We start from the raw sequence: 27285 nt of genomic DNA on the forward strand, positions 1-27285 counted from the left end.
TGCTACGGAAGGAAGCTCAACGACGACTGCGCATTACGTGATGTTAAATAGGTTGCGCGCAGCCGCCGTTTGGTACAGGATTTCGACATGAATTGTACCTTAAAGTTAATTTGTTTAGCTTTATTTTCGTATCAAATATGCAGGTGTTATTTTCAAGGGATCGTATTGAATTTTAGCTTTGAAAATTTTTGTTGACTTTCACGGCAAAATTAGAAACTTCGGAGAATTTTTTTTTATGCAAATATGATACGAATCGAAAGCTTGATTCAAGGGCTAAATAAATATTCAGGCCACGATGTGTCAAGGCCATTGGCGCCGTAGCGCGAATCAAAATATTGACAAGCTCTGTGTTTTGGACTAAATTTGAATGACGTTACAATTAAGTAAATTATGTAATGCCGGGAATTATCACAATTTCAACATTTATTTTTTTATATCTTTCAAACATAAATGCAGTCATGTTAGGTATCATTAGAAAGAAGATAAAACAAACATTCTATGAATATAAATTATCTTTTAAAAACTATAAGAGTGATAGCTGTACTAATGTTGGAAAGTTGACTGACTTTCTTTAATTAGCGACGTCGTCGTGGTTTTCCAGTAGGCTTGGCTAGTATTTGCCGGTACCTATTATTAAACATGTGTCTAGGTCCTCGATTCATACACTCAGGCTTATATGCTCATACACATTTGCATCAAGTTTCGGTCCCCATAATCGAGGACAGTTACTGTAAATTATACGCCACGTTCTATCCTAAATGATTGATACAAGGCGTTTTTTATTACCATTAGGAAATATTTCCGTTTTTGTTAAGGACGACAGCGTATAATCAGCGGTTTTAAATTATGTACTTAAATTCAAAGGTCCTCGATAATGGGGACCTACTCCTAATGCATGTGTGTCATCAAGGTCTGTCATATAAACATACACCTATCAAATGAGGTCCTTTCACACATACAGATGTTTGATGATAGACATATTTATGAATATTTGTTAACATTTATTGATTTTCATATTACCAGTTATTCAATTTCCCTTCACGTGTCCAAAATACAATATATTATTAGTCGCGTGTTTGAGTCCTCGATTTATAGGTTCATACTTATCTGGTCATACACACTATCATTAAGTGTCGGCCCCCATAATCGAGGACAGTTAATGTAAGTGATTGGTAAATGGTGTTTATTATAGTCGGTAACAAATACATATCGGTTTATGTTACATTATGATGACCATAATCAGGTGTCTTAAATTACATGCTTAAAACAAAAGGTCCTCGATAAGGGGGGCCGACATCTAATGCAAGTGTGTGTCTTCAATAGACACGTGTGACATGCGCCATATCATCTTTGTGTGTCCTCTCTTATATAAGAAAAATTATCATTCTTAAAAATAGTCGGAGGGGATATAGTGTAGCAAATATGGATAAAGAATTGAATTTATATTCTAAAATTGTTAATCATTTCATCAAAATATTGTTTTAAACGCTGTCCTCAATTTGGTATATATATACCGATGTCCTCGAAAAGGACAATAAACACGTATGTGTGTGTGTGTGGGATTACTATAAATCGAGGACATATTGATTCATGTATTGCCAATCGTGGACGTACATGTTGTCTCCCCTTTGATCACATGTCGAACCAGTTTCGTTCTCTGAAGACTGGCCAATATTATAAATTACAAAAATACATATTAGACACACTCCATTTGAAATTGTCATGGGAAAGTGTGGACACACAACAGTTTTTAAAGTCGGAAAATAATTGTGACCTCTTGAGAATCCGCAAGCTAAAAATGAGATTTTTTTTAACAATCAGGGGCCATAATCCATTAAGTTAAGTTTGAGTATCCGCGATAATCAAAATGAACCAAGATCTTAGTGTGTAATGATGATATCGAAAAGAAACGAGATACATTTCAAGTTTAAACCAAACTGGATAAAAATTGTGACCTCTAAGTGTTCACAAGCTAAAACCGTGATTTTCGTACAATCAGGGGCCATAATCCAAGAAGATACAGACTGATACATGCCATTATCGAAAGAAACCGAGATCTTAAGGTGATAAACCTATATTTCAAGTTTCATTGAAATCGGATAAAAATTGTGACCTGTAGATAGAGTGACCTACAGCCTAAATTATTTGTATTATATAAACTGGCCTGTTTTAACAGCATGTTGTCACACGAATCAAAACAGCATTTATGAGAAAAGTGCTCTCATGGGCTCGCTCAAAATAGACATTCGCGTGACAATATTCATTCACTTATTTATCAATGAAGCCACGTTGGACTTTTAAAAATAAGTAGTTACGAACTGTATTAAAATTTCAGCTAAAACTCGGCAATTTAATTTTTAAGTTAGTTGATTGTAAGTTGTAACCAATGACGTATATATTGTTATGGTTCTCGGTTCAGAGTCAACTCATGTAGTTTCGCCCTTTTTCTATCTTTTAAACCCACTCTCGCGGCAACATACTGACACTGCAAGGCTGTGAAAATGACTTTTATTTAACGGTAAAACTCTGTTGTTAGTTGTCGCTTTGGTTAGTTTAGACGATACATTGTTGCTAGCTCTAAATACGCAGAAAAAATTTGAGAGTGAAAATTAAGTGAACGAAATGTATTTTCCCTAGTCTTGATTAACCAGACATGTATGAATAAAATAAAATTACGGTACTGGTCACAAGACTCGAATTCTAATCATTTTAGGGCGCTGCGAATTTGGCCTCCGGTTTTGTGTCAAATTTAATAGGAGGATGTGCCATTATGGCTATGACATTATTCGTGTTTTGTATGCTAATGCTTGCGCGCGTAAAAACTGCATTTGCAATTTCTAACATGGTGGTTACAAAACGTTTCAGTATAAATTCAGCAACAGCTCATTTTTCTAGAACTGAAATATAACTAAAAAGACACGCATTGACTGTTTCATAATTATTAAAAATATGAAAACGCGACACGATGCATAAATTGTGAGTCTTACTTTCAAGAACAAATGCTATAAAATAGAAATTTCCAGATTGATACATAATGCGACACAACCAACCAACCATAATTGAAGGTGGGGCCAATGTAAGATACCACTAAACACACATTACATACGCACACACACAGACAGGGGCGATGGCAATATACATCCAAATAATGTGGACACGTATAAAAACACCACAGGCCAAAACATTCTATGAAAATAATTGTGGAATGTGGTACCACTTAGAAAAAACACCACATACCAAAATACTTTATGAAAATTATTCGAATCTGAAAATCTTGTGGAATGTATTTATATTTCCATGTCCAATATCTTGTGGAACTCCTGTGGTGAAAGAATCCACACAAATGCCCCCAAACCTTGCCATAAATGAAGTGACAAAGTCCGGAATACCAACAAGCCAACAGTGAGGCTGATGTCTCCCGCCGAAATCCCAAAATAAATAGATGACACATATTAATTAATTGCACATTTATCTTTTTCAAAAGTATCGAGCAATCAAACTGATTATCAACTATACACTAAGATCCATCACTCTCTATCAGATAGAATCAAGATTATCTTGTCCCAAAGCAAAGTTACTGGAAACGACGTCAGTAGAGTGTGAAATCATTAACTATATAAAGTTTTTCAAAGAAGTGATTAGTATCGGTTAAATCATGACTTTTCCATTAAATCGTCACTACATCCTGAATAAATGATTAATTATTTATTATTAATATTCTCGAATTGGGGGAACTGTTTTTAAAGGATAAAGTATGGCAGTGAACAACAGGACTATTTGTTGGCGATTTCGATTACTTCCGTAGTGTGCAAAAGACTATAAAGATGGGCTGGACAGATCTATACATAAATACCTTCATATTTAACAAACCAACAGTGAGACAGGTGTCCCCAGCTGATATCCCAAAATAAATAGATGACACACATTAATTAATCGCACATTTATTTTTTCAAAAGTATCAAGCAATCAAACTGATTATCAACTACTAGTATACACTAAGTTTTTCCCAAAGCATCGACCAATTAAATTGCTGAGCTCTACTTAGCTTTACCTTGAAATGTTAATCATTGAACTCAGTAATGGAAATCTACTGAACTCAGTAATGGAAATCTACATCAAGTTTAAACATTCTACCTCAATTAAAAGCAGAGTTATTATGTTCCAAAGTCTTGACCAATCAAACTGCTTATCGCTCCTTAGCCTAAACAGAAAATTTTCATCATCGAACTTAGTCAAGGTAATGATATAATGAATCTATATGCTCGGAGTTTCATCACTCTCACTTAATTATAACCAAAGTTATCGTGTCCCAAAGAATCAACCAATCAGATTGCTTATCTCTGCTTACCGTAAGCATACAATGCTTATCATCGATCTCCATCAAGGCATTCACTTAATGAACACCTACACCAAGTTTGAACATTCTACCTCAATTAGGAGAGTTATTGTGTTCCAAAGTTTCGACCAATCAAATTGCTTAACGCTCTGCTTACCCTGAGCAGAAAATGCTCATTATGGAACTTAGTCAAGGTATTGATATAATGAAACTATACACCAAGTTTGATCCCTCTCACTTAATCAGAATTAAAGTTATTGTGTCCCAAAGTGTAAACCAATCAATTTGCTTATCTCTGTTTACCCTAAGTAGCATGTAGCAACCAAATTTTATTTTTTGAGCAATTGCTTTGAAAATTGGCAGAAATAATTGCCCAAACATTAGAATTTCAAAACCATTTACATTTTTAGAATCGGACTTATACTTTTTTTAATATTCAATTTTTTTTAATTTTGTTTTTTCGGTCCGAAATCGAAATCTGGTCCCAAAAGTGGTAATTTGACTTCAGTGCATGTAAAAAAATTATTTTTCAATGAATTAACATGATTACTCCTTATTAATTTCACAATCATTCAGATAACAAATAAGACCCCCTTTTTGCAGGAAAAGTGGTTATCAATGACCAGGGTTAGGATTAAGGTTGACAGTTGTTTGCTATTTCTCCTTTTTAAACATTTGCTCCCATCACACAAATCCTAAAATATGCATTTCAAGCAGGGGAAAAGGAAGATATATGGAGAAATAGAAAGAAGGATGTGGAGAGAGGGTTTAAACTCCACATGACTCAGACTAGGTCATTTTGGGACAAACATACACCATTTTAATTCAATAATTTGCTTGTCAGTAAAGGTCTTTAGCAGTGGGGAGGCCGCAGAAAAAACCCATGAGGTTGGGCAGTTGACCCTACTCCTTGGAAACTGAATCTAAACACATAATACTTTTAATATCATTTATTTAAGCTTAACATTTTTTTTAATTGAAAAAAAAAAGAACAAAAATGCACATTTATGAAACATGAAATTGTAAAAGTAGGTTGCCAGGCAACGAAACATACCCCCAAAGCAGCTATATCGTCCGGGCAGTCAACAAGAGTTGTCGCATATTTTTACTTTTTTCGGTAATGAAGCATTTATAATACATTAAAATCTGATTAAGAGTAACAACTCATTAAGTAATTATCAGAAAACCATTAGAATTTGTTTGGTTTTTATAAAGTTCTGTCCCATGCTAATGTTTAGTATACAAAACTTTTAACATCATGGATTTAGCTGTTCAAGTAATAAAGATTCATTGAAAATCAATATACTTGTTCGTCTCAAGACCTTAAACTCTGTGTACCAATCTGAAGTCAATCGGATGATAACTTTAGACTCTAGAGCGTCACAAGATTTTCAAAGTGATCAAGGGCCATGACTCTGGCAGTAATTATCCGAAATCGTTGAGAATCAATATGATTCTTCATCTCATGACCTCAAACTCTGTGTATAAATTTAAAGTCAATCGGATAATAATTTTAGCCTCTTTGTCTCATGACCTTAAACACTGTGTATAAATTTGAAATCAATCGGATATTAACTTTGACCTCTAGAGCGTCCACAAGATTTTTTGAAGTGATCAAGGGCCATAACTCTGGCAGTAATTATCGGAAATAGCTGAAAATCAATAGGCTTCTTCGTCTCATGACCTTAAACACTGTGTATAAATTTAAAGTCAATCGGATATTAACTGTAGCCTCTAGAGCGTCCACAAGCACGTGTGGACGCGGGACGGACGGATGGACGGACGGACAGACGGGGGCGACGACAATATACGACCACATTTCAATGTGGGCGTATAAAAAGTAAAATTTGTTTCTAAAGCAACTGATTTGATATACCAGTACCTGAAAATAGATATAAAATAGTAAAATTACAACAAGGCTTTTAAGATTTCATCCTACAAAATATTCAATTCAGTTCAATTTAAAGGAGATAAATCGCTAATATTTGGGACCTAGAAATTGACCCAAATTGGTCGAAACGCATATAATAATGTAATCCGATTGTATATAAACTGATTTACATTCAATTGTTTCCTTTTTGACTCTAATTTCAAATCAGTTATATGTCCAGCGAAATACAGCATGTGTCTCAACCCTATAGCAATTTCTAGCGTCTGGTTATTCCAGTCTATTAAGCAGGCTCTCCTGATGAATATGTCTAGCCTCGTTCTTTCTGGTCACTTGTTGTTAATGACGCTAAAAACACTATGGTACACGATTCGTGTACCAATGGTAAAATGTTTATTTTGTCTTAAATATTGGATATCAGAAGCCTGCCTTTTCCTGGTAAGATCACAACATCAATGTTGATTTGAATTGACAAATAATTCGTATTTTCAACGTGTAAGATTTTGGATGATATTGAGTTAGAGACTTAGCTACTTTAATTCTTAATAAATAAATAAATAAATAAAATAGATATTGGTTATTTATATAAAATAATAACAATACATGGTATTATATAATAATAAATAAATAAATAAATATTGGTTATTTATATGAAATAATAACAATATATAAAAGATATTTGTCGTTTTAGAGTGAATAACATATTTTATTTCATCGAGAAGCAAGAAAACTTATATTTTCACGAATGCGTAGCATGAGTGAAAATATAAATGTTTTCTTGCTTAGAGATGAAATAAAATATGTTATTCACGACAAAACGACAAATGTTCTATTTATTTTATGATTTTACAATCATTTTAAGTAAAAACAACATGGACTTCTTTAGCCAGTGGAATAACACTTTTATTTCACTGATAAAACGCGGTATTCCACTACTGATCATAAAATAAATGGTATTATATATAATAATATTTGGAAGGTTTCAAACAATAATTGTTTTTTTTTTGCTAGCCATTTCTTTTTGTTTATCAACTAGTTGGGGTAACAATTTTTGATATGACAGATAGTCTGGTCACTGAACGCATAAGGCCTCTGCTTCAGAGTCTTTCGTAAACAGCTTGCATAGAAAAAATAAATAAAATGAAATAAACTAAACAAACCAGTGAAAAGGATTAGTTTTCATACCCACCTAATCTGATAATACTAGTGACAAACAAATTATTTTTACAATTTAAAAAAAGACAGCCTACTCGTAATATCGCATGACATTATGTCATATGTCAGTGATAATAAATTGGCCTAACATTTCACTTTAGTTTCTATGTGAATTATTCTTTGTTGATACAATATATATAATTCTGCTTTTAAAAAACGTGAGTTCATACGGTTTTATTTATGTCTGTCAATAATGCTGTTTCTTCGGGTCGATTTCGGTCCATTTTCTACAGATCGAATAATATCGGCTAAAATTTAATCATTAATATAGTATAAACATGAGTAGTTTTATTTTCCAAGTCATGTTGTAACTGATCTATGTAAAAAAAAAGACAGAATAAGCACATTTTTACGGAATGAAATCAAATAGCTACAGCGTTCGACATAGGCATCCATGATGGATATTCAACTTTCGGTTTATCACCATGTACCGTTATTTGCTGTATTTTTTACTTAATTCTCAATTTAACGCATGATTACGTCCATGACAATTCGGTTTTTAATTTTTTATGAATAGAATATTCTCTGAAGTGTCAAAAAATCATAAAATTGTGTTGGAATATTCCTACATAAAGAAATGGAAAATATTAATTTTTTAAAATTCTAGCAAAAATCGTTCCACTCACCTGATACTGGTCCAATTGTCATATTCCACAGGCCCAACATTCTCCCGAACATCTCCCGCCAAGTTACATCATCCGCCAATAAAAATAAAGGTACGGTCAAACGTAATTCAATACCTACTTTTCCGCTTAAAATCATAACCAGTTTTTGGACCAAATATTAAGCCAAACAGAGTTAACTGCCCTTGAGCATGGTACACGCTACCCTAAGCAGAAATTGCTTATCTTCGTACTCATACCAAACTTAGGCTGACTGTCTACAGTTAGCCCCGCTGAGAACTAAGCTAGTTGACCGACATTTTAAGTTCTCAATCGACAATTGTAGTCGAAAACACAAAGTAAAGTTCGAGAATTTTTAGAAGTATTTATTCTGCTTCCATTTAATGGAATTGAATAGGTTTATTTAGTCTTTGTGTGTGTGCTTGGTGTGAAACAGAGTAGAAGCGCAGTAGAAAACAATATACTAATTTTTGGATATGGCGGCCATTCAGGACAGAGATTTATTCTCAAAGTATGAAGTAGATGATCTCTGTGTGCAGAATGCTTCGTAAACATAACATGAATCAAAAGCATTATATGATTTGCTAGTAGTAATATGACATAAGAAACTCACATCATCTTATGTACAGATATCTTTTGTGTTGATAATAGTGTATGGCTCACACTACATAAAGCTTCCAATACTCTTGTATCATTCATATGGTGTATAAAGTTTAATATACAGCTTCTATGATTGGAAGAATCCAAGAGATTTAACAAATGTTCTCTTAACTCACACATGTTGTTGCATTCGCCTCCCTAAAACAAATATATTAACATATTATAATAACAGTGAACATAAAGATAGGTTGCTAGGCAATGAAACATATGCCCATAGCAGGTAAATCATCCGAGCGGTCGACAAGGGTTGTTGCATATTTATTCTTTGTAGGTGAGAGAGAGAGAAAGATAGGTTGCCAGGCAACGAAACATACGCCCACAGCAGCTACATCGTCTGGGCAGTCAACAAGAGTTGTCGCATATTTTTACTTTTTTCGGTAATGAAACATTAAAATCTGATTAAGAGTAACAACTCATTAAGTAATTATCAGAAAACCATTAGAATTTGTTTGGTTTTTATAAAGTTCTGCCCCATGCTAACGTTTAGTATACGAAACTTTTAACATCATGGATTTAGCTGTTCAAGTCATAAAAATTCATTGAATATCTCAAGACCTTAAACTCTGTGTATCAATCTGAAGTCAATCGGATGATAACTTTAGCCTCTAGAGCGTCACAAGATTTTTCAAAATGATCAAGGGCCATAACTTTGGCAGAAATTATCGGAAATTGTTGAAAATCAATATGATTCTCCGTCTCATGACCTCAAACACTGTGTATAAATCTAAAGTCAATCGGATATTAACTTTAGCCTTTAGAGCGTTCATAAGATTTTTCAAAGTACTCTGGCAGTAATTATCGGAAATCGTTGAAAATCAAAAGGTTTCTTCGTCTCATGACCTTAAACACTGTGTATAAATTTAAAGTCAATCGGATATTAACTTTGACCTCTAGAGCGTCCACAAGATTTTTTGAAGTGATCAAGGGCCATAACTCTGTCAGAAATTATCGAAAATCATTGAAAATCAATACGCTTCTTCGTCTTATGACCTTAAACACTGTATGTAAATTTAAAGTCAATAAGATATTAACTTTGACCTCTAGAGCGTTCACAAGATCTTTTGAAGTGATCAAGGGCCATAACTCTGGCAGAAAATCAATAGGCTTCTTCATCTCATGACCTTAAACACTGTGCATAAATTTAAAGTCAATCCGATATTAACTTTGACCTTTAGAGCGTCCACAAGATTTTTTGAAGTGATCAAGGGCCATAACTCTGGCAGTAATTATCAAAAATCGCTGAAAATCAATAGGCTTTTTCGTCCCATGACTTTAAACACTGTGTATAAATTTAAAGTCAATCTGATATTAACTTTAGCCTATAGAGCGTCCACAATTATGACGGCTGGCCGAATGGCCGGACGGAGGCAACAACAATATACGACCACATTTCAATGTAGCCGTATAAAAATGGGATTTAACGTCCACTCGACACAAACTAGGTCATTTCGAGACTAACACATGGTTCAATTTTATTTCAATAATTCACTTGCGAGTAGGTGTCTTCAGCAGTGGGAGGAAACCAGGTGACCAAGAGAAAACCCACAAGGTTGGACAAGTGACCCTACTCCTTGTCAGGTACAACCAGGGAATCGAAACGCCGCCAGATGACTCAATCACAGACCTTATGATACAGCGCGCACGTGCTAACCATTCGCCCATTCAACTCTTTGTACGTAATGGGGGCCATTTACAATACAATTTCATACATATCAGTTTTTAATATTTGTCGTTGGTGGGTTAAAAATGTTCTACAAACTGAAACAAGGGACTTAATTCTGGAAGTAATTTACAGAAATTGTTTCATGCATATAAATTTCACACAGATCGGATAATAACTTTTGTCGATCAAGCATTCATAAGGTTCAACAAAGTGAAACAAGGGCCATACCTCTAGATGTAATTAACAGAAATTGCTGAAATTCAATAGACTTCTTCGTTTCACTAATCGAAATGGTAGCCTACAAATACATTTCATACAGATCGGATAATAACTTTTGTCGTTAGAGCAAACAGAATGTCATAAGTCAACCTGGGACATTCTGGTCCTCGTGAATTAATTTCGGTAGAACGGATTTAACACGATTGGCAATGCAGCCTGATATGGCTTTGTAGCAAGAATTCAACAGCGTTATGGGCCTCCAGTTATGCCTGGACTTCGTTTCGTTTCTGATTTTTCACGATAGTAGATAGTTCGCTTATAGAAATTGGACCTTCAAATGATTTACTAATTTCTGTTGATAATTTTTTTTCTAGAAAAATTGCTTTTGTTTAGTTGTTCATAGAAGAATTTAACTTGTTTCAATATTTCGGTCTGGTCCGAAACTTTGCCCGATAGTTCACTATCAATTTCTTGGATATTTTTGTTTGTATAATTTCTTTTTTCTAGACTGAGGAAATATGAAGTACTTCTTTCCCCTTCCTCTGTCCATTTTTCTCTGGTCCGAAACTTTGCCCGATAGTTCACTATCAATTTCTTGGATATTTTTGTTTGTATAATTTCTTTTTTCTAGACTGAGGAAATATGAAGTACTTCTTTCCCCTTCCTCTGTCCATTTTTCTCTGGTCCGAAACTTTGCCCGATAGTTCACTATCAATTTCTTGGATATTTTTGTTTGTATAATTTCTTTTTTCTAGACTGAGGAAATATGAAGTACTTCTTTCCCCTTCCTCTGTCCATTTTTCTCTAGATCTAACAAGAATCCTTCAATTTTCTTTTTCCTATATTCTTCTAATTTTGAATTCAAATTTTGCAATTGTTCATAAAGTTCGATGTTGTTGGGATATATGTCGGTTTTGTTTTCAGTTTCTTGTATTTCTGACATCAATTTTTGTTCTTCCTTTTCCTATATGAGGCAAATGATTTTCCCACTTAAATGCAAAAGCAACATTTCAAAGAGCAATTGGTCATCAATCATATATTCAAGGTCATTAATTGTGGAACTTCAACAAATTCTAGACTGTATGGTGAAGCTGCATAAAACTCTTTGATATAGTTGATATTTTCTTTGATCATTGTAACAAACAGCTCGTCATACAGTAAGGAATTGTTAAATTTCCAGTAACCTTTTGCTCTTTCATGTTTACTAATAATCAGGGCAATGGAGATGGCAGAATATTTTTTTTCGTTTTTGTGGAACGAACGCCAGACGTCAATTAATTTGTATTTCTGACAGCTCCATTTTTGCCCTCTGATTATTTACATGTTTATAATTATATGTATCCACACATTAATTCAAGGTTAAATTCCAATCCCCACAGAGGATGTATCTATCACTGCCAAACTGCTTTAGATTCATATTAAATTCTTGATGGAAGCCAGAACTATCCGAGTTAGGCCCATAAATATTACCAAGTATAAATTTTATGTCATTTATCTCTAATTCTATAAATATGTAGTTGCTATTGGTCCAGTCTTTTTTAACCTTATGTTTTTTATATTATAATTTATTTCCGAACAAGATAACCATTCCGCTGCTATATATTTTTCTAATTTTTGTTCCAAGTGCGTATCCTGCAAGCAAATGATGTCTACATTCATCAGAAGTAGTATATCCATATAAGTGTGTTTTATTTTTAGTGAAATCTATTTCTATATGTCTTATAAGGATTATGTTAAACATCATTATGGAGATGAGACGTTAAAAGTGATTAACCAACTTAAATGTGTGCAATCTAAATTGTGTAAATCATCGTCTAGTTTAATCTTTTTGTTACGCTGTCGTGATAAAAACATAATACCGAAGGGTTTTCGTCTTAAATCGCCAATTAATTCCTCTAAAGCCAACCAGATACTCAAATGTGCAAGTCAGCGATTGATAAAAGAACGAATATCTCATCATAGAAAAGTAAAACATTCACTGAAAATTACAGAGACTAGATTGTTAAACACTATATTAAATACTTTAACACCATCGGATTATACTAATTTTACAAATTTAAATCAGAAAGCAACGGAAAAAATTAGATTAGAAACAAAACAGAGACAGACAAAGAAGTTCAACCATCTTCAAGTAGAAGACAGTAAAGCGGGTAAATCCAAAACCTCAGATAAAAGCAAGAAAGAATACCTAAAGAAAACAGTTATCAACCTCTCATCCCACACCCTTACAAATGATCAGATACACCTCCTATCGAAAGGACTTAAATTTATACCATCCAGTAGCAAACCACCAACAGAAACGTTCATCGTGAATATAGAAAAAGGTCTTCAGCAGCTAGCCCCGAATGGTAAAATAAATTACATCAGACACCAAATCAAAAAGATTCTAGAGAAACCAGCTATAACCAAACCTAACCTAACCAAAGAGGAAACCCGGGCAATCAAAGAATTAAAGGAAAATAAAGACATATCGATAGTAGCAGCTGACAGTATTGATTATTCTGTTAAATGGTTTCCACTTGTTACCTATATATTGTACCACATTTATTGTTGATTATCATTATTTGCTTGAAAACGATATCTGTATGTGTATCGAAACGTAGCATGTTAATAAATTCAGAAGTAGTATATCCATATAAGTGTGTTTATTTTTAAGAAATAATCGTATGGAACAAAGACAAACATCAACCAGCGCATGCCAGGCAGGATACGTCCACATTTTCGAAAGATGGATAGAGAACAAGCTAAAAAGAAAGTGATTTTGATACGCCCACATTGAAATGTGGTCGTATATTGTCGTCGCCCCCGTCCGTCCGACGTCCACAATTGCTTGTGGACGCTCTAGAGGCTAAAGTTAATATCCAATTGACTTTAAATTTATATACAGTGTTTAAGGCCATGAGACGAAGAAGCCTATTAATTTTCAGCGATTTCCGATAATTACTGCCAGAGTTATGGCCCTTGATCACTTCAAAAAATCTTGTGGACGCTCTAGAGGCCAAAGTTAATATCCGATTGACTTTAAATTTATACACAGTGTTTAAGGTCATGAGACGAAGAAGCCTATTGATTTTCAGCGATTTCCGATAATTACTGCCAGAGTTATGGCCTTTGATCACTTCAAAAAATCTTGTGGACGCTCTAGAGGCGAAAGTTAATATCCGATTGACTTTAAATTTATACACAGTGTTTAAGGTCACGAGACGAAGAAGCCTATTGATATTCAGCGATTTCCGATAATTACTGCCAGAGTTATGGCCCTTGATCACTTCAAAAAATCTTGTGGACGCTCTAGAGGCGAAAGTTAATATCCGATTGACTTTAAATTTATACACAGTGTTTAAGGTCATGAGACGAAGAAGCCTATTGATTTTCAGAGATTTCTGATAATTACTGCCAAAGTTATGGCCCTTGATCACTTCAAAAAATCTTGTGGACGCTCTAGAGGCGAAAGTTAATATCGGATTGACTTTAAATTTATACACAGTGTTTAAGGTCATGAGACGAAGAAGCCTATTGATTTTCAGCGATTTCTGATAATTACTGCCAGAGTTATGGCTCTTGATCACTTCAAAAAAATCTTGTGGACTCTCTAGAGGCCAAAGTTAATATCGGATTGACTTTAAATTTATACACAGTGCTTAAGGTCACGAGACGAAGAATCCTATTGATTTTCAGCGATATACGTTAATTACTGCCAGAGTTATGGCCATTGATCACTTTGAAAAATCTTGTGGAAGCTCTAGAGTCTAAAGTTAATATCCGATTGACTTTAAATTTATACACAGTGTTTAAGGTCATGAGACGAAGAAGTCTATTCATTTTCAGTGATTTTCGATAATTACTGCCCGAGTTATGGCCCTTGATCACTTCAAAAAACCTTGTGGATGCTCTAAAGGCTAAAGTTAATATCTGATTGACTTTAAATTTATACACAGTGTTTGAGGTCACGAGGCGAAGAATCCTATTGATTTTCAAAGATTTCTGATAATTACTGCCAAAGTTATGGCCCTTGATCACTTTGAAAAATCTTGTGGATGCTCTAGAGGCCAAAGTTAATATCCGATTAACTGCAGATTGATACACAGAGTTTAAGATCTTGAGACGAACAAGTATATTGATTTTCAATGAATTTTTATGACTTGGAGCAGCTAAATTCATGATACAGTGTTAAAAGTTTTGTATACAAAACGTTAGCATGGGGCAGAACTTTATAAAAACCAAACAAATTCTATTGGTTTTCTGAGTTGTTGCTCTTAATCAGATTTTAGTGTATTATAAATGTTTCATTACCGAAAAAAGTAAAAATATGCGACAACTCTTGTTGACTGCCCGGACGATTTAGCTGCTGTGGGCGTATGTTTCTTTGCCTGGCAACCTATCTTTCATACAATGAGGGGCCATAATTCAGGAAGTTACGGTCTGATATGCGGCAATATGCGCGAATATCGAAAAGAACCGAGATCTTTGGGTTATAAACTTACATTTCAAGTTTCAACAAAATCGGATAAAAAATTGTGACCTCTTTAGGGTCCACAACCTTGAAATACCATATTTTTTACGCTATTTGAGAACGAAGGGCGGCTATTTTGTCTGTCTGTTTTGGGCCGATTTTCACGAAATTCAACTCAATCGTCCTTAGCGTGTAACGGTGATATAATAATACGTTTTTTTAAATTGGATAAAAATTATGACCTTTATAGGGTCCACAAGCTAAAATTGTGATTTTTCGTACAATCAGGGGCCATAATTCAGGAAGTTAAGTTCCGATATGCGCTAATAAGGAAAGGAACCGAGATCTTTGGGTTATAAACTTACATTTCAAGTTTCATCAAAATAGGATTAAAATTGTGACGTCTATAGGGTCCACAACTTTGATATACCATATTTTTACGCTATTTGAGAACGAAGTGTGGCCATTTTGTCTCAGTTTTGGGCCGATTTTCACGAGATTCGAACTCAGCCGTCCTTAGGGTGTAACGGTGATATAATAATACGTTTTTTTAAATCGGATAAAAATTATGACCTCTATAGGGTCCACAAGCTAAAAACGTGATTTTTTTTGTACAATCAGGGCCCATAATTCAGGAAGTTACGGTCCGATATGTGCCATATCGAAAGGAACTGAGATCTTTGGGTTATAAACTTACATTTCAAGTTTCAACAAAATCGGATAAAAATTGTGACCTCTATAGGGTCCACAACCTTGATATACCATATTTTTACGCTATTTGAGAACGAACGGCGGCCAATTTGTCTGTCAGTTTTGGGCCGATTTTCACGAGATTCAAACTGAGCCGTCCTTAGGGTGTAACGGTGATATAATAATAGGTTTTTTTAAATCGGATAAAAATTATGACCTCTATAGGGTCCACAAGCTAAAAACGCGATTTTTCGTACAACCAGGGGCCATAATGCAGGAAGTTATAATCATACATTTCAAGTTTAAACTAAATCGGATAAAAATTGTGACCTCTACAATGTTCACAAGCTAAAAATGTGATTTTTCGTACAATCAGGGGCCATAATCCATGAAGTTACAGTCCGATACATGCCAATATCGAAAAGAAGCGAGATCTTAGGATGATAAACCTATATTTCAAGTTTCATTGAAATCGGATAAAAATTGTGACCTGTAGACTGTTCACAAACAATTGTGGACCGACGGACAGGGGCGACGACAATATACGTCCACATGAAAATGTGGGCGTATAAAAATACAATACAATAAAGTAAACCAGCGGCTGCCAGGCAGGATACGCCCACATTTTCGAGAGATGGATAGGGAACAAGCTAACAAGAAAGTGATTTTTCCTACTATCAAGGGCCATAATTCAGGAAATTACAATTCAATATGCGCGAATATCGAAAGGAACTGAGATCTTTGTGTTATAAACTTACATTTCAAGTTTCAACAAAATCGGATAAAAATTGTGACCTCTATATGGTCCACAACCTTGATATATCATATTTTTACGCTATTTGAGAAGGAACGGCGGCCATTTTGTCTGTCAATTTTGGGCCGATTTTCACGAAATTCAAACTCAACCTTCCTTAGGGTGTAACGGTGATATAATAATACATTTTTTTAAATCGGATAAAAATAATGACCTCTATAGGGTCCACAAGCTAAAAACGTGATTTTTCGTACAATCAGGGGCCATAATTCAGGAAGTTACGGTCCGATATGCGCGAATATCGAAAGGAACCGAAATCTTTGGGTTATAAACTTGCATTTCAAGTTTCAAAAAAATCGGATAAAAATTGTGACCTCTATTGGGTCCACAAGCTAAAAATGTGATTTTTCGTACAATCAGGGGCCATAATCCATGAAGTTTTGATCCAATACATGCCAATATAGAAAGCAGCCGAGATCTTTTGGGGATAAACCTATATTTCAAGTTTCGTCAAAATCGGATAAGAATTGTGACCTGTAGAGAGTCCACAAACAATTGTGGACGGACGGACGGACGGACAGGGGCGACGGCATAATACGAACATTTCCTTTTCCTATCTTTAACCTCTGGGGCACCATTATTTCCAAGATTAAGAACTTGAAAAGGTTAATAAAAATAATATTTCCAATTCCTATTCAGACACATTATCTGGCTACTAGTACTAATTAAATTGGTGCCATGTAAATTATTCTTCCATCACAAATATAAAAAGCAATTTACTCAACCTATAAGATTGCCCCTGCCTCTCGGGGACCATTATTTTTGTCAGAATAAATCATACTGGCCTACAATTTTGATACACTTGTCCACAATATATAGAGTAACACAGGCAATATTGTTGTTTGGTTTGAAACCTAAATTCATATCAATATTGTTATCAATTTGTAAGTATAAGTAGCCTGGCTACAGATTGCCGCCTCAGTCTAGTGGGATACATGTACCTGGGTAGCGCCTGGTCACCGCAAGCGACATTTAAGATATCGAGAAGGTACAATGATGATTCCCCTTGGGGCATTTTCTGTTCTTGGGTTTTCTCAGCACGTACTTTTATTTTCATCACTTCCTCCTTTGAGAGTTCTAAGCTGGTTAGTAGAAAATGTGTGACCACTTCTTGAATATTTTCCTCTTTTTCTTCTTTTACTCCATAAATTAACAGATTTCTCTTTCTATCATGAATTTCTTTGATCAATATTTCTTCTTCTAATGACTTTATTTTCTCTAGTAGATTAATTTTGTTTTGAGGCATAGTTTCTTCAATATTTTTTATTTTTTTCTTCATTTCCTGTGATTTCCTTTTTCTTGACTGCTTCTTTTATCTGTAAAATTTTATTCTGAATACCTCTAATTTCTGCTTTCAGTTCTTCCATTTTCGTACAAACTCTGTTTTCTATGAGATCTTCCACTTTTTTTAACTTGCTTAGAATCGTTTCCGTGATTTGTTCCATCTGTGTTGAGGTTATATAACTAGATTTACAATCGTTTTTATTTTCGCTATTTTCCGCCATATCTTCTTCTTTTGTCTGACTGCTCTTTACAACAATGCACTTTTTCGTCGCCGAGCTTCTTGTCATGTATGATTTACTTGATTCTGCATTGTTTTTTTTTAAAACGAGGAGGCATGAATTATTTTTGGTAGGCTTTGTAGATCGACTGATGTATAGTCCCACTGGCCAGTATTTCGTCTGGCTCAAGGTGGTGTCTTTAGTCCGCCCGAAAGGCGGGGGACAAAAATGACGATTAATTAAAATTTCACCATTTTGGATTTCATTTTCCCGGCCATTTTTAATTTCTAAAATCAAGAATTCTCAAAATTTATTTTTGCGATCAGAGTTGAACCCAACAACCCCAAAACACATGTAAGACATGTTGACGTTCTTTGTATACATATATATAACATCTATATGTTGGGTTAGGTATATTTTATTCTCTAGATGTAAAACACATGCTTGCTACAAGATGGAGACTATATCGCATAATTCAATAGTCCTATATCTATATTTAGTAACATGGAAAACCCCTTATTGGAATGGAATGTCTTATCATTAAACATGTTAAAGGCATACTGTTACATCTCCCCCTTTTAGAAAGAAGTTTAAAGACTTTGAATGTCTGTACTGACATTGAAACAAATGTACATGTAGTTCAAATTAGTATTGTTTTACCATAACTATTTTTATTGTACAATAATATGCCTTGTTTAGATTAATAAACAAAATACTGTAAACCATTTCTTTGGCTAATTGTCTCTTTAAAACTTTACTAAAACACTGAATGGAATATCAAGTCTCTTTATAAGTCTAAACGTTTTGGAACAATAACATTTCTTCCAGAGTGAGTTTTATATGGTTGATTTTGATCTTGCTGGCAGATATCCTCTGGTTGATGGATTATAGCTTCTGGATTAGGGTTATTCTGGACTTGATTATCTATGACTTTTTGATCATTTACATCAGGAATATCATCAATATTTGGTTCATTGAAATTAAAGTTGACATCTGATTTTCTGAGAAATTTTCGATTTCCACCTTTAGAGTTTTTAACAAGATATGACCTGGGAGCACGATTAACATTAACAACAAAGGCTGGTTCCTAGATATTGGTTTGATCGTTAAATATTCTGACCGAATCCCCAATATGTAATTCAGGGTATGGTTTTTTTGATGTCCTCTTGTCGAAGTAATGTTTTTGTATATGTTTCTTCTTATCAAACGTTTCACGAACATTGTCACTTGGCTGTGATACATAAAGGAACTTGCGCTGAACTGGTAGCAAAGTGCGAAATTGTCTTCCCAAAAACAATTGGGCTGGTGAAGGTAAATCACAAGACAGTGGTGTCGTCCTATAATTAAGTAAAGCTAAATTTGGATCTTGATTACTTTCAAGTGCTTTGATGAGTAGTTTTTTAACAGTTTGTATACACCTTTCTGCTTGACCGTTGCTCTGTGGATATCTTGGACTGCTTGTGCAATGACTTATGTCATATTTTGTACACAATAATTTATACAGTGCACTGTCGAATTGTGGCCCGTTATCCGAAACAATAACTTCTGGTATACCATATTCCGCAATGATGGCTTTGGTATGAGCAACTACACTTTCTGATGACATGTAATATCCTAAACACAGGATTAAAGGAAACTTAGAATAATAGTCAACAACAATGAGGTAGTGTTTTTGTTTAAAATCAAATATGTCTGTTCCAATCTTTTGGAATGGATATTCTGGTATTTTATGAGGTAAGAGCGGTTCACTAGATTGTGCACGTTGGTGTGCTTGACAGAGTGCACATGACGAAACGACGTTTTTGATATCTATAGTTATTCCAGGCCAAAATACTGACTGACGGGCTCGAAAAAGACATTTTTCAATACCCATGTGGCCTTGATGGATTAAGCGGGGTGTGTCTTTTCGTAACATGGTAGGTATAACTAATCTATGACATTTGAATATTAAACCATCTTCCGCGTGGTTTCGAATTCCCGGTTGTACGTGACAAGGAGTAGGGTCGCCTGTCCAACCTCGTGGGTTTTCTCCGGGTCCTCCGGTTTCCTCCCACTGCTAAAGACCCCTACGCGCAAGCGAATTATTGAAATAAAATTAAACCATATGTTAGTACCGAAATGACCTAGTTTGTGTCGAGTGGACGGTAAACCCCATTTCTCTCTCTCTCTCTTAAACCATCTTCCACACTAAGATCTTCTCTGTATGTCCAATATTCTGTAAGATCTGTATGACAGTTTTGTCTTTCATTTGGCCATCCATTGTTTATGACTTGTGCTAAAGTCTTCAAGATTGGATCTTCATTGGTGAGTGTTTTGATTCTCTCTAATGTTGTGATTGAAGCGAGAATATTGCTGGTAATTGTATTTAGCTGAATTTCTGGCAAGTCTTCCTCTCTCTTCTGACAGAAAGTAGGATCGACTCGTGACAATGCATCAGCGATGACATTTGATTTACCGGGTAAGTACTCGACTTTGACAGCGTATTTTGTAGTACGAAGGAGATAATTATATCACCTTTCAGTCAATTTCTCACCCCTGTTAATTAACACACCGTACCTACAGATTTTACCCTCTTCGTATTAGATTTGTTGCGATAATTAGAATTTTACCGATATTGGTAGAAATTTACTAAAAAGCGCGAAATCTATACTGTAAACGTACAAATCTCACCTTTACTACTTCTCAGTGCAATTTGTGTTGGTGCCATTTTGGATTTTCGAAATTTATCTTTAAATTCAGACATCAAAGACCATATAAAAGACAGCAAAAGCCCTATCTTAAAAGATTATCGCTGCCCTTTTATTACCAAATTTATGTTTTGGGTTTTTTTTTTAAATGGTATTATATTACCAAATTTGGCAGCCATTTTGAAAGAAATGCCCGCCATCAAATGAAAAATACAGTAGAACTTGCTTGGGCTTGCACTCCTAATCAGCGAACACTTGCTTCAACGAGCACCAAAAAATACCCCCGAGCTATTTTGAAGTAATTTAACCTCTACTAAACACGCACCTGTTCAACGCGTGCAACGGGCATCACGATTAATTCCCCCCGTAAAAATTCTACTGTTTCAACGGTCACTCCTCTTAAAAATTCCACAAAACATCGCCCATTCAACGGCCATTGTTGAATGATACCATCTTGTCGTTCTTTCTTTGTAACACTCCCGCTAATCCCGTGAGTAGTAGTTAATTAACTGGACCCCCACTGATCAGGTAAAAAGAAAAGTAAAAATAACAATCAACCCGGGATTATCTGTTTATTAATCTTTTGTTTTATTAAACGACTAACCTGATCATTGTTTTCACGCAGAACGACACATTATTATATACTGATTGAAAAAAAAGAAAGTACCGAGTTTTGTCATGATCATCTAGTATCTCTTTTCCATTCGCGCCATAGCCACTTTGGTTGTTGAACAGACGTTTTAGCGCCCCCTATAATATTACATACAGAGTTAGACCCCCCTGTAAATCGGTAATGAAATCAGCGATGGTTTTTTGTTCATGTGCTTTTTTGATAAAATAAAATTAATTCATCGATTTTCTTCACAAAAATGGATAAATATTATCGAATGCATCACAATGGTAGACAGTGGTATCGAAGGTTGGTACAAAATGACAAGTTTACAGAAGTTATGTTCAAGATTTGAGTAAAGAATTTTCGTTTGGCGCAAGATTCAGCGACGGTCAAATTTATCGATGCAAGTACTGATGTTCGCTCCCAATGCACCAAGCGTAATTAATTTATGTCAGCACAAAAAGCACCGAGATTTTATTATGTGGTCGCGTAATCGCTAAAATAGTTGGGGTGGGAAATATTCAAATTCACAGCATTTTGAAACGCTTTTAGACGCTATGATTCAGTATGATGAAAGTAAAAGAAATATTGGGGAGCCAGAGATCCAGTATTACTAAACAAACATATATACGCGACTACTTTGAATTCAAAACTAGATAAAAAGTACATGTATTGTTATTGTTATACTACATGAATAAAAAAATATATGCAATCTATATCTTTATATTTTGTGGTAGAGGTTGGGGCAATATTGGATACCTCTAGTCAAAGAGCACCTCCATTAAGCAAGCATTTTTAAATTTCCCTTGGGTGCTTGCTTAATACAAGTTCTACTGTACATCTTTTTAATTGATGTTTGTCAAATTTGATTTTTCAGCACATATCGCTTGCATAAACTACTTTGTGTTTGAGGAATTTAAAATTAAATTATTTATCCTCCCACCACTGAAAGACACCGATTACGACATATCATTCTCCAATAATTTCTGAAGTACGCCATTTTGAATTATGTTAATTACGTCATTTTGCCTTGGTCGAATTCGGCTGATTTTGAATATGATTTTATCTGACATATTTATTCTGAGAAAAAAATAAAACGTTTTGTTAAGTAAAGTTTTTGTGGCGTCATAGTTGGGACCCAAAATGACGCCTGTAAATGAGTTGTTGTGACTTCCCTATACAACTTTTAGGCTTTGCATCATAGGAAGTTATGACATCATAGGAATGATGATGTCATGGACATAACATTAGATACATAACATCAAAGGTTAGCTTATAAATAGTAAAGGTAAAATTTTACAAATAAGGAAAATTATGCATGATTATGAATGATTTTGAAACCCCCTGGATTTAACTCAATTAAATCGTTAGGCCAAACTGAATCAAGTCTATGAATCCAGAGACTTTCTGCTGTGTTCATATGGTACACACAAAATCATGACCAGGTATATTAAAATGGTGGGCTACATGGGGGGAATGGCAAAGTTTTTTAAGCTTTATATTACTTCTGTGCTTTTTAAGTCGAGTGCTGAATGGAATAATGGTTTGGCCTACATATTGCATTCTACAGGTTTTACATGTTAAACAATAAACAGTCTTTACTGGTTATTTCTTGATTTGTACACATAGTCTCACACGATTTACATAATTTTCTTAAACAAGGTTGACATCTGTATGAACTTTTGTCCTTAAAAAGAAAAACAAAGATCACCAACTATATCTTTAACCATCTTTACTTTTTATGGTTCATCGCACTGATTTTTTTAACTATTTTGTCATTTGACCTCATCCAAAGTTTCCCTTTTCGGGCACGACTTTGTTTTTTTGCTAAATCGATGGCTTTCTTTCGTGGACATGTCTTGGTTTTAAAATAGGCCTGAAAATACTTCTCCAATTCTGATAGTTCTGTATCATTCCACAGGGTACGTTTTACTTTTGCTTTTATTTTACGTTTGTCTTGTACATGTATCTCTTCCGAATCTTTGTCTGAAATCTCTTCCAAATCTTTCTCATCTGTTCCAGATGAACTTTGGTAGAATGCTGCTTCATCGAACTCCCTAAAATAGAATTTTTCTTTTTAATACTACATAACTGGATTTAAATTAAAACTTTGTGACCAGATATTGATATTAGTAAGCATACGATTGGGTAAATACTATTGGTTTAATAAATACCATCTCTCATAGTCAGTGGCGGCGCCAGGGGGGGGCAAGGGGGGGGGGGCATTTGCCCCCCAATTAATCTGGTCTGCCCTCTGTTTGACCCCCCAATAATTTTAGAAAATAAAAGAAAGTATTTGTGATACGTTTCGGTAATCAATACCTTCTACGGTGAATAAATCCCACATCCCCACTCAGTCATAAACTTGCATGTTGTAGAGCATTTCCGACAGTCTATTTTTCAAAATTTTCGTGGGGAGGTCCCCAATGGACTCACTACTTTGCCGCTCACAAGGGGAATTTGTTGAGGTTCGCAAGTCCGTTCGTTTGACATTTTGTTCTCTAGTCGGATAAACTAGTGATCAGGCGACGGACGGTATCTGGTCAGATCTATTTATCTCGACAATCAATGCCTGACAGAATCGTCATGATTCGCAAGTCCGTTTGTTTGACACTTAACCTCATCGACCAGTGCCTGAAATACTGCCAGGCTGCATTTCCGGCAACCTGTTTTTCAAAATTTTCTGGGGGAGGCCCCCTACCCCTAGTCAAAGCTTGTTCCTTTGCCCCCTTAACCTTGGACTTTGCCCTAGCTTTGCCCCTCCAATGAAACTACTCATTCAACAAAGAACACATCCTTTTTGAATAAGGTTAGTGTTTCACACTATTGGAAAGTGTCCTGTGAGAACTTCTACTATTTCAGTATTTGATTCACATCCCATATTGACCACATATAGCACTATATAACATTACATTTGATTATTTAATAAACCTAGAACTAGAACCATAAACAAAACGTACTGTCTGTCAGATACTGTAAAGTTTTCTGATGCCACAGTATCCACAATTGACATATCACCATCTGTTGTAACATCTTCATTTTCTTGGAAGATTAGATCTGAAACAATAAGATATGATACAAAAAACAAAATATTTTAATAGTTTACTATATTTGTTTTGAATTATTCTCCTGTCGTGGTTATCTTTGCAAACTTGTTATTTAAGTGTACCTAAACGACATACACCATGAAACAAAATGTAGGGTCATCGAAATGAAATGTGGCAGAATGAAATAAAATGGGGATCATCGAACCCTGAAATTCGTTTACCCCCACTTTTTTTCCCCTTACTCTCCCTGAAGTAAGGAGATGGATTGTTTTTATAATCAAGGAGGGCAAAAAGTGTACTTGTGTGAGAGCAGTATAGTTGGGAGTGTAATCAGTCTCCTCAAAAAAAGGCAAGGTCTGCATGCTTAAATTGGATCGATATCACAAGGTACAAATATAAATTTAGTCATGAGCTGTGGGGAAAACTTGGGTGAGTATTTTAAGTCAACACAAATGATAATGGAATGGGATGAGGGTTTATTTCTATTTAATGCCTGTTAGATTATATTGAAGCTAGTGCGTGAATTAAATTTTATCGATACTCTTGCATATGCAATAAATGAGTAAACCCATGAGCCTGGATAAAAGTCGATTTCCAAGTCACATACATGTATTCATCATTTGGGACTGACAACAACCAGCATGTGGTGATTTGTCCCAGTGCTAGAGCAAACACCACAACAGTTAAGGCCTAGGATAAAATCAATGATGGCACTGGAGATCAACAACCACAAAACAAAGGCATCTTGAATTGTGCACAACCCTGAAGTTCTGGAAATATCAAACATGAGTATTACCTCTAATATCCATCTCTTCCAAACTTTTCCCCTTAAACCTACTGGTTAAATTGAGATCTTGAACAAGAAACAGTTTGCTTAACTGAACACATTCTACAAGACCTGACATATGCCTGTAGTAAGACTTGTGAACATTGGCTGTGTGACCCAGGTGCAACAAAGCCATTCAACTTAGCAAGATTCCAGATTTAGCACCTACATGTACAAAGAAAATGTTCAATAAAACTTCCAATTAACCAAACAAAAACATTAGGTTGCAACTTCTAGAATATAGAATTACAACACATTTTATTTCTACATTTAATATTGCCCCATACGGAATTACTAATCTGCTAAAAGATTTTTTGTTTCCAGTTTGATTGCCATTTGGAGACGATGAAGAATACATGTATAAGTATCACTGCACATTTAGAAAACAAGTTACTATAGATATGAGTAATGAAATGTGTTGAAATAAACTAAAAGCATATACACAACAACAATGTTCTGAACCAAAAAGCGTATAACGAAAGTGCACAAATTTCAGATAGAGGCAAATGTACAGGGTTCAAATTCACTAAAGCACTCAAAATGGCTTATTAATGCTTAAAAAATAAAAGGCTAAAAATGTCATAATTATCAGAATATCAAAAGGAATTATGGCCATGGAAATAAATGAAAATGTTCATCGTGAAGTAACTGACAAATTTTGAGCCCAGAAAAAAAAGAATTCCTTAACCTGTGCAAGGGTTGCCGTGTACTTCCTCATGGATACACTGTTGATACGATCGGGAGCAACAAGGCAACATTCATCACATGTTCTCTTCAGAGAGTCATACGCTCTTGTGTAACTGGAAGCTTAAAGAAAATGAAAAAGATAAATAAAAAGAAAAAAAAACTGACTGGGATGCTCACTTGCAAGATCATTCAACAACACCATCGCCAGTTACCCCACTCTTCGCCACATTTCTGATTAAACTTCATCATAACAGTTGACAACAGGATTGACAAACCCTAATCAAGTGTGGGTAGCAAATGATATAAACTGCTACCTTTTATTTTTGATATTTCAAAATCCAAATGACAGGAGAAAAATATTCTTTCAAAAAAATACCTTCCCACAGATCGATTGAATTTGTCAATCATAATATAGGCGATTCTTAATTAAATACTAACTGCTTACAGAATAGATACATGTTCTTTTGATAAGTGAGCTCACCTTTGTTTGGAAACAGATATTTATTTCCTTCAGGAATCTTTGCATCTGGTGGTATAAGAACAAGAACTGGTCTGTGTCCCTGTAAGGAGAGAGAGAGAGAGAGAAAAAAAAGGTGGTTTAATATCCATCCACTTAAACTAGGTCATTTTGGGACCACATGGTTTAATTTCAATGATTAAGTTTTCTCAGGACGAAACTGGAGGACCGAGAGAAAATCCTGTGAGTGGGATCACTTGACTCAATGACAGACCATGTGATAAAATCTGCACATAAAGGTAACAATTCTGTTTGTATGAGACTAACAAGTCCACCCTTTTTTTTTTATTAAAATAACTTCAGCTAAACTTAAACATATATTTGAATATCAGTCACTAATGAGATTTTTAACAATGTACCTTTCCCCGGACAACAAACATTTCCTGCGACTTCAACAGATATCTTTCAACATCTGACAACTCTCCAATTAGAGACTCATCTAGATCATCTACATCTTTAGTCTTTCCAGCAAAACATTCCAAGCTGTGAAAAAAAAAAGTCCTCAATTGATTAATTGATTACAGTACTGCAATATGTCAATTTAAAGCCTCTTCCATCAGTCCAATGATTAATGTCAATTAAAGTAATCTGCATCCAATCATAAATTAAAAATCTTAACCTTTTACTTTGATGCAATTAAAATCAAGAATACAAAGTTACAAACCTGACAACATCCAATTCGCCACTTCGTCTCTTGTTGTATAACAACAATCTTGTCTGTGTTAGCTGTACTAGGCGGTGATAGTTTTCTGAAACTAAAGGTGTCTCCTTCAGCTGATCTACCATATATTTTGTCAACTTCATAATGTCCTGAGGAGCAGGTATATGTAGTTCTTTCTTAATTT

At 34.8% G+C, this 27285-nt stretch overlaps 1 protein-coding gene and 1 long non-coding RNA gene across 2 annotated transcripts in view; both read right to left on the bottom strand.

Annotated features, from left to right (window-relative positions):
* The window catches only part of LOC126817143 (ubiquitin-protein ligase E3C), a 477264-nt gene that overhangs the window by 237160 nt on the left and 212819 nt on the right, over positions 1-27285 (bottom strand). Inside the window, exon 11 of the mRNA XM_056100098.1 lies at positions 8676-8860. Within this exon, the coding sequence (XP_055956073.1) occupies positions 8676-8860 (185 nt within the window). The remainder of the gene's footprint in view (positions 1-8675; positions 8861-27285) is intronic.
* Positions 22814-26899, bottom strand: LOC126817167 (uncharacterized). The gene is made up of 5 exons (XR_008787791.1): positions 26800-26899; positions 26405-26483; positions 25925-26043; positions 24324-24420; positions 22814-23420 (listed from the first exon to the last, which is right to left on the bottom strand). It is a non-coding gene; the product is annotated as an uncharacterized LOC126817167 (long non-coding RNA).

The sequence above is a fragment of the Patella vulgata genome, chromosome 4 (genome assembly GCF_932274485.2).
Source record: "Patella vulgata chromosome 4, xgPatVulg1.2, whole genome shotgun sequence".
Taxonomy (NCBI): Eukaryota; Metazoa; Mollusca; class Gastropoda; family Patellidae; genus Patella; species Patella vulgata.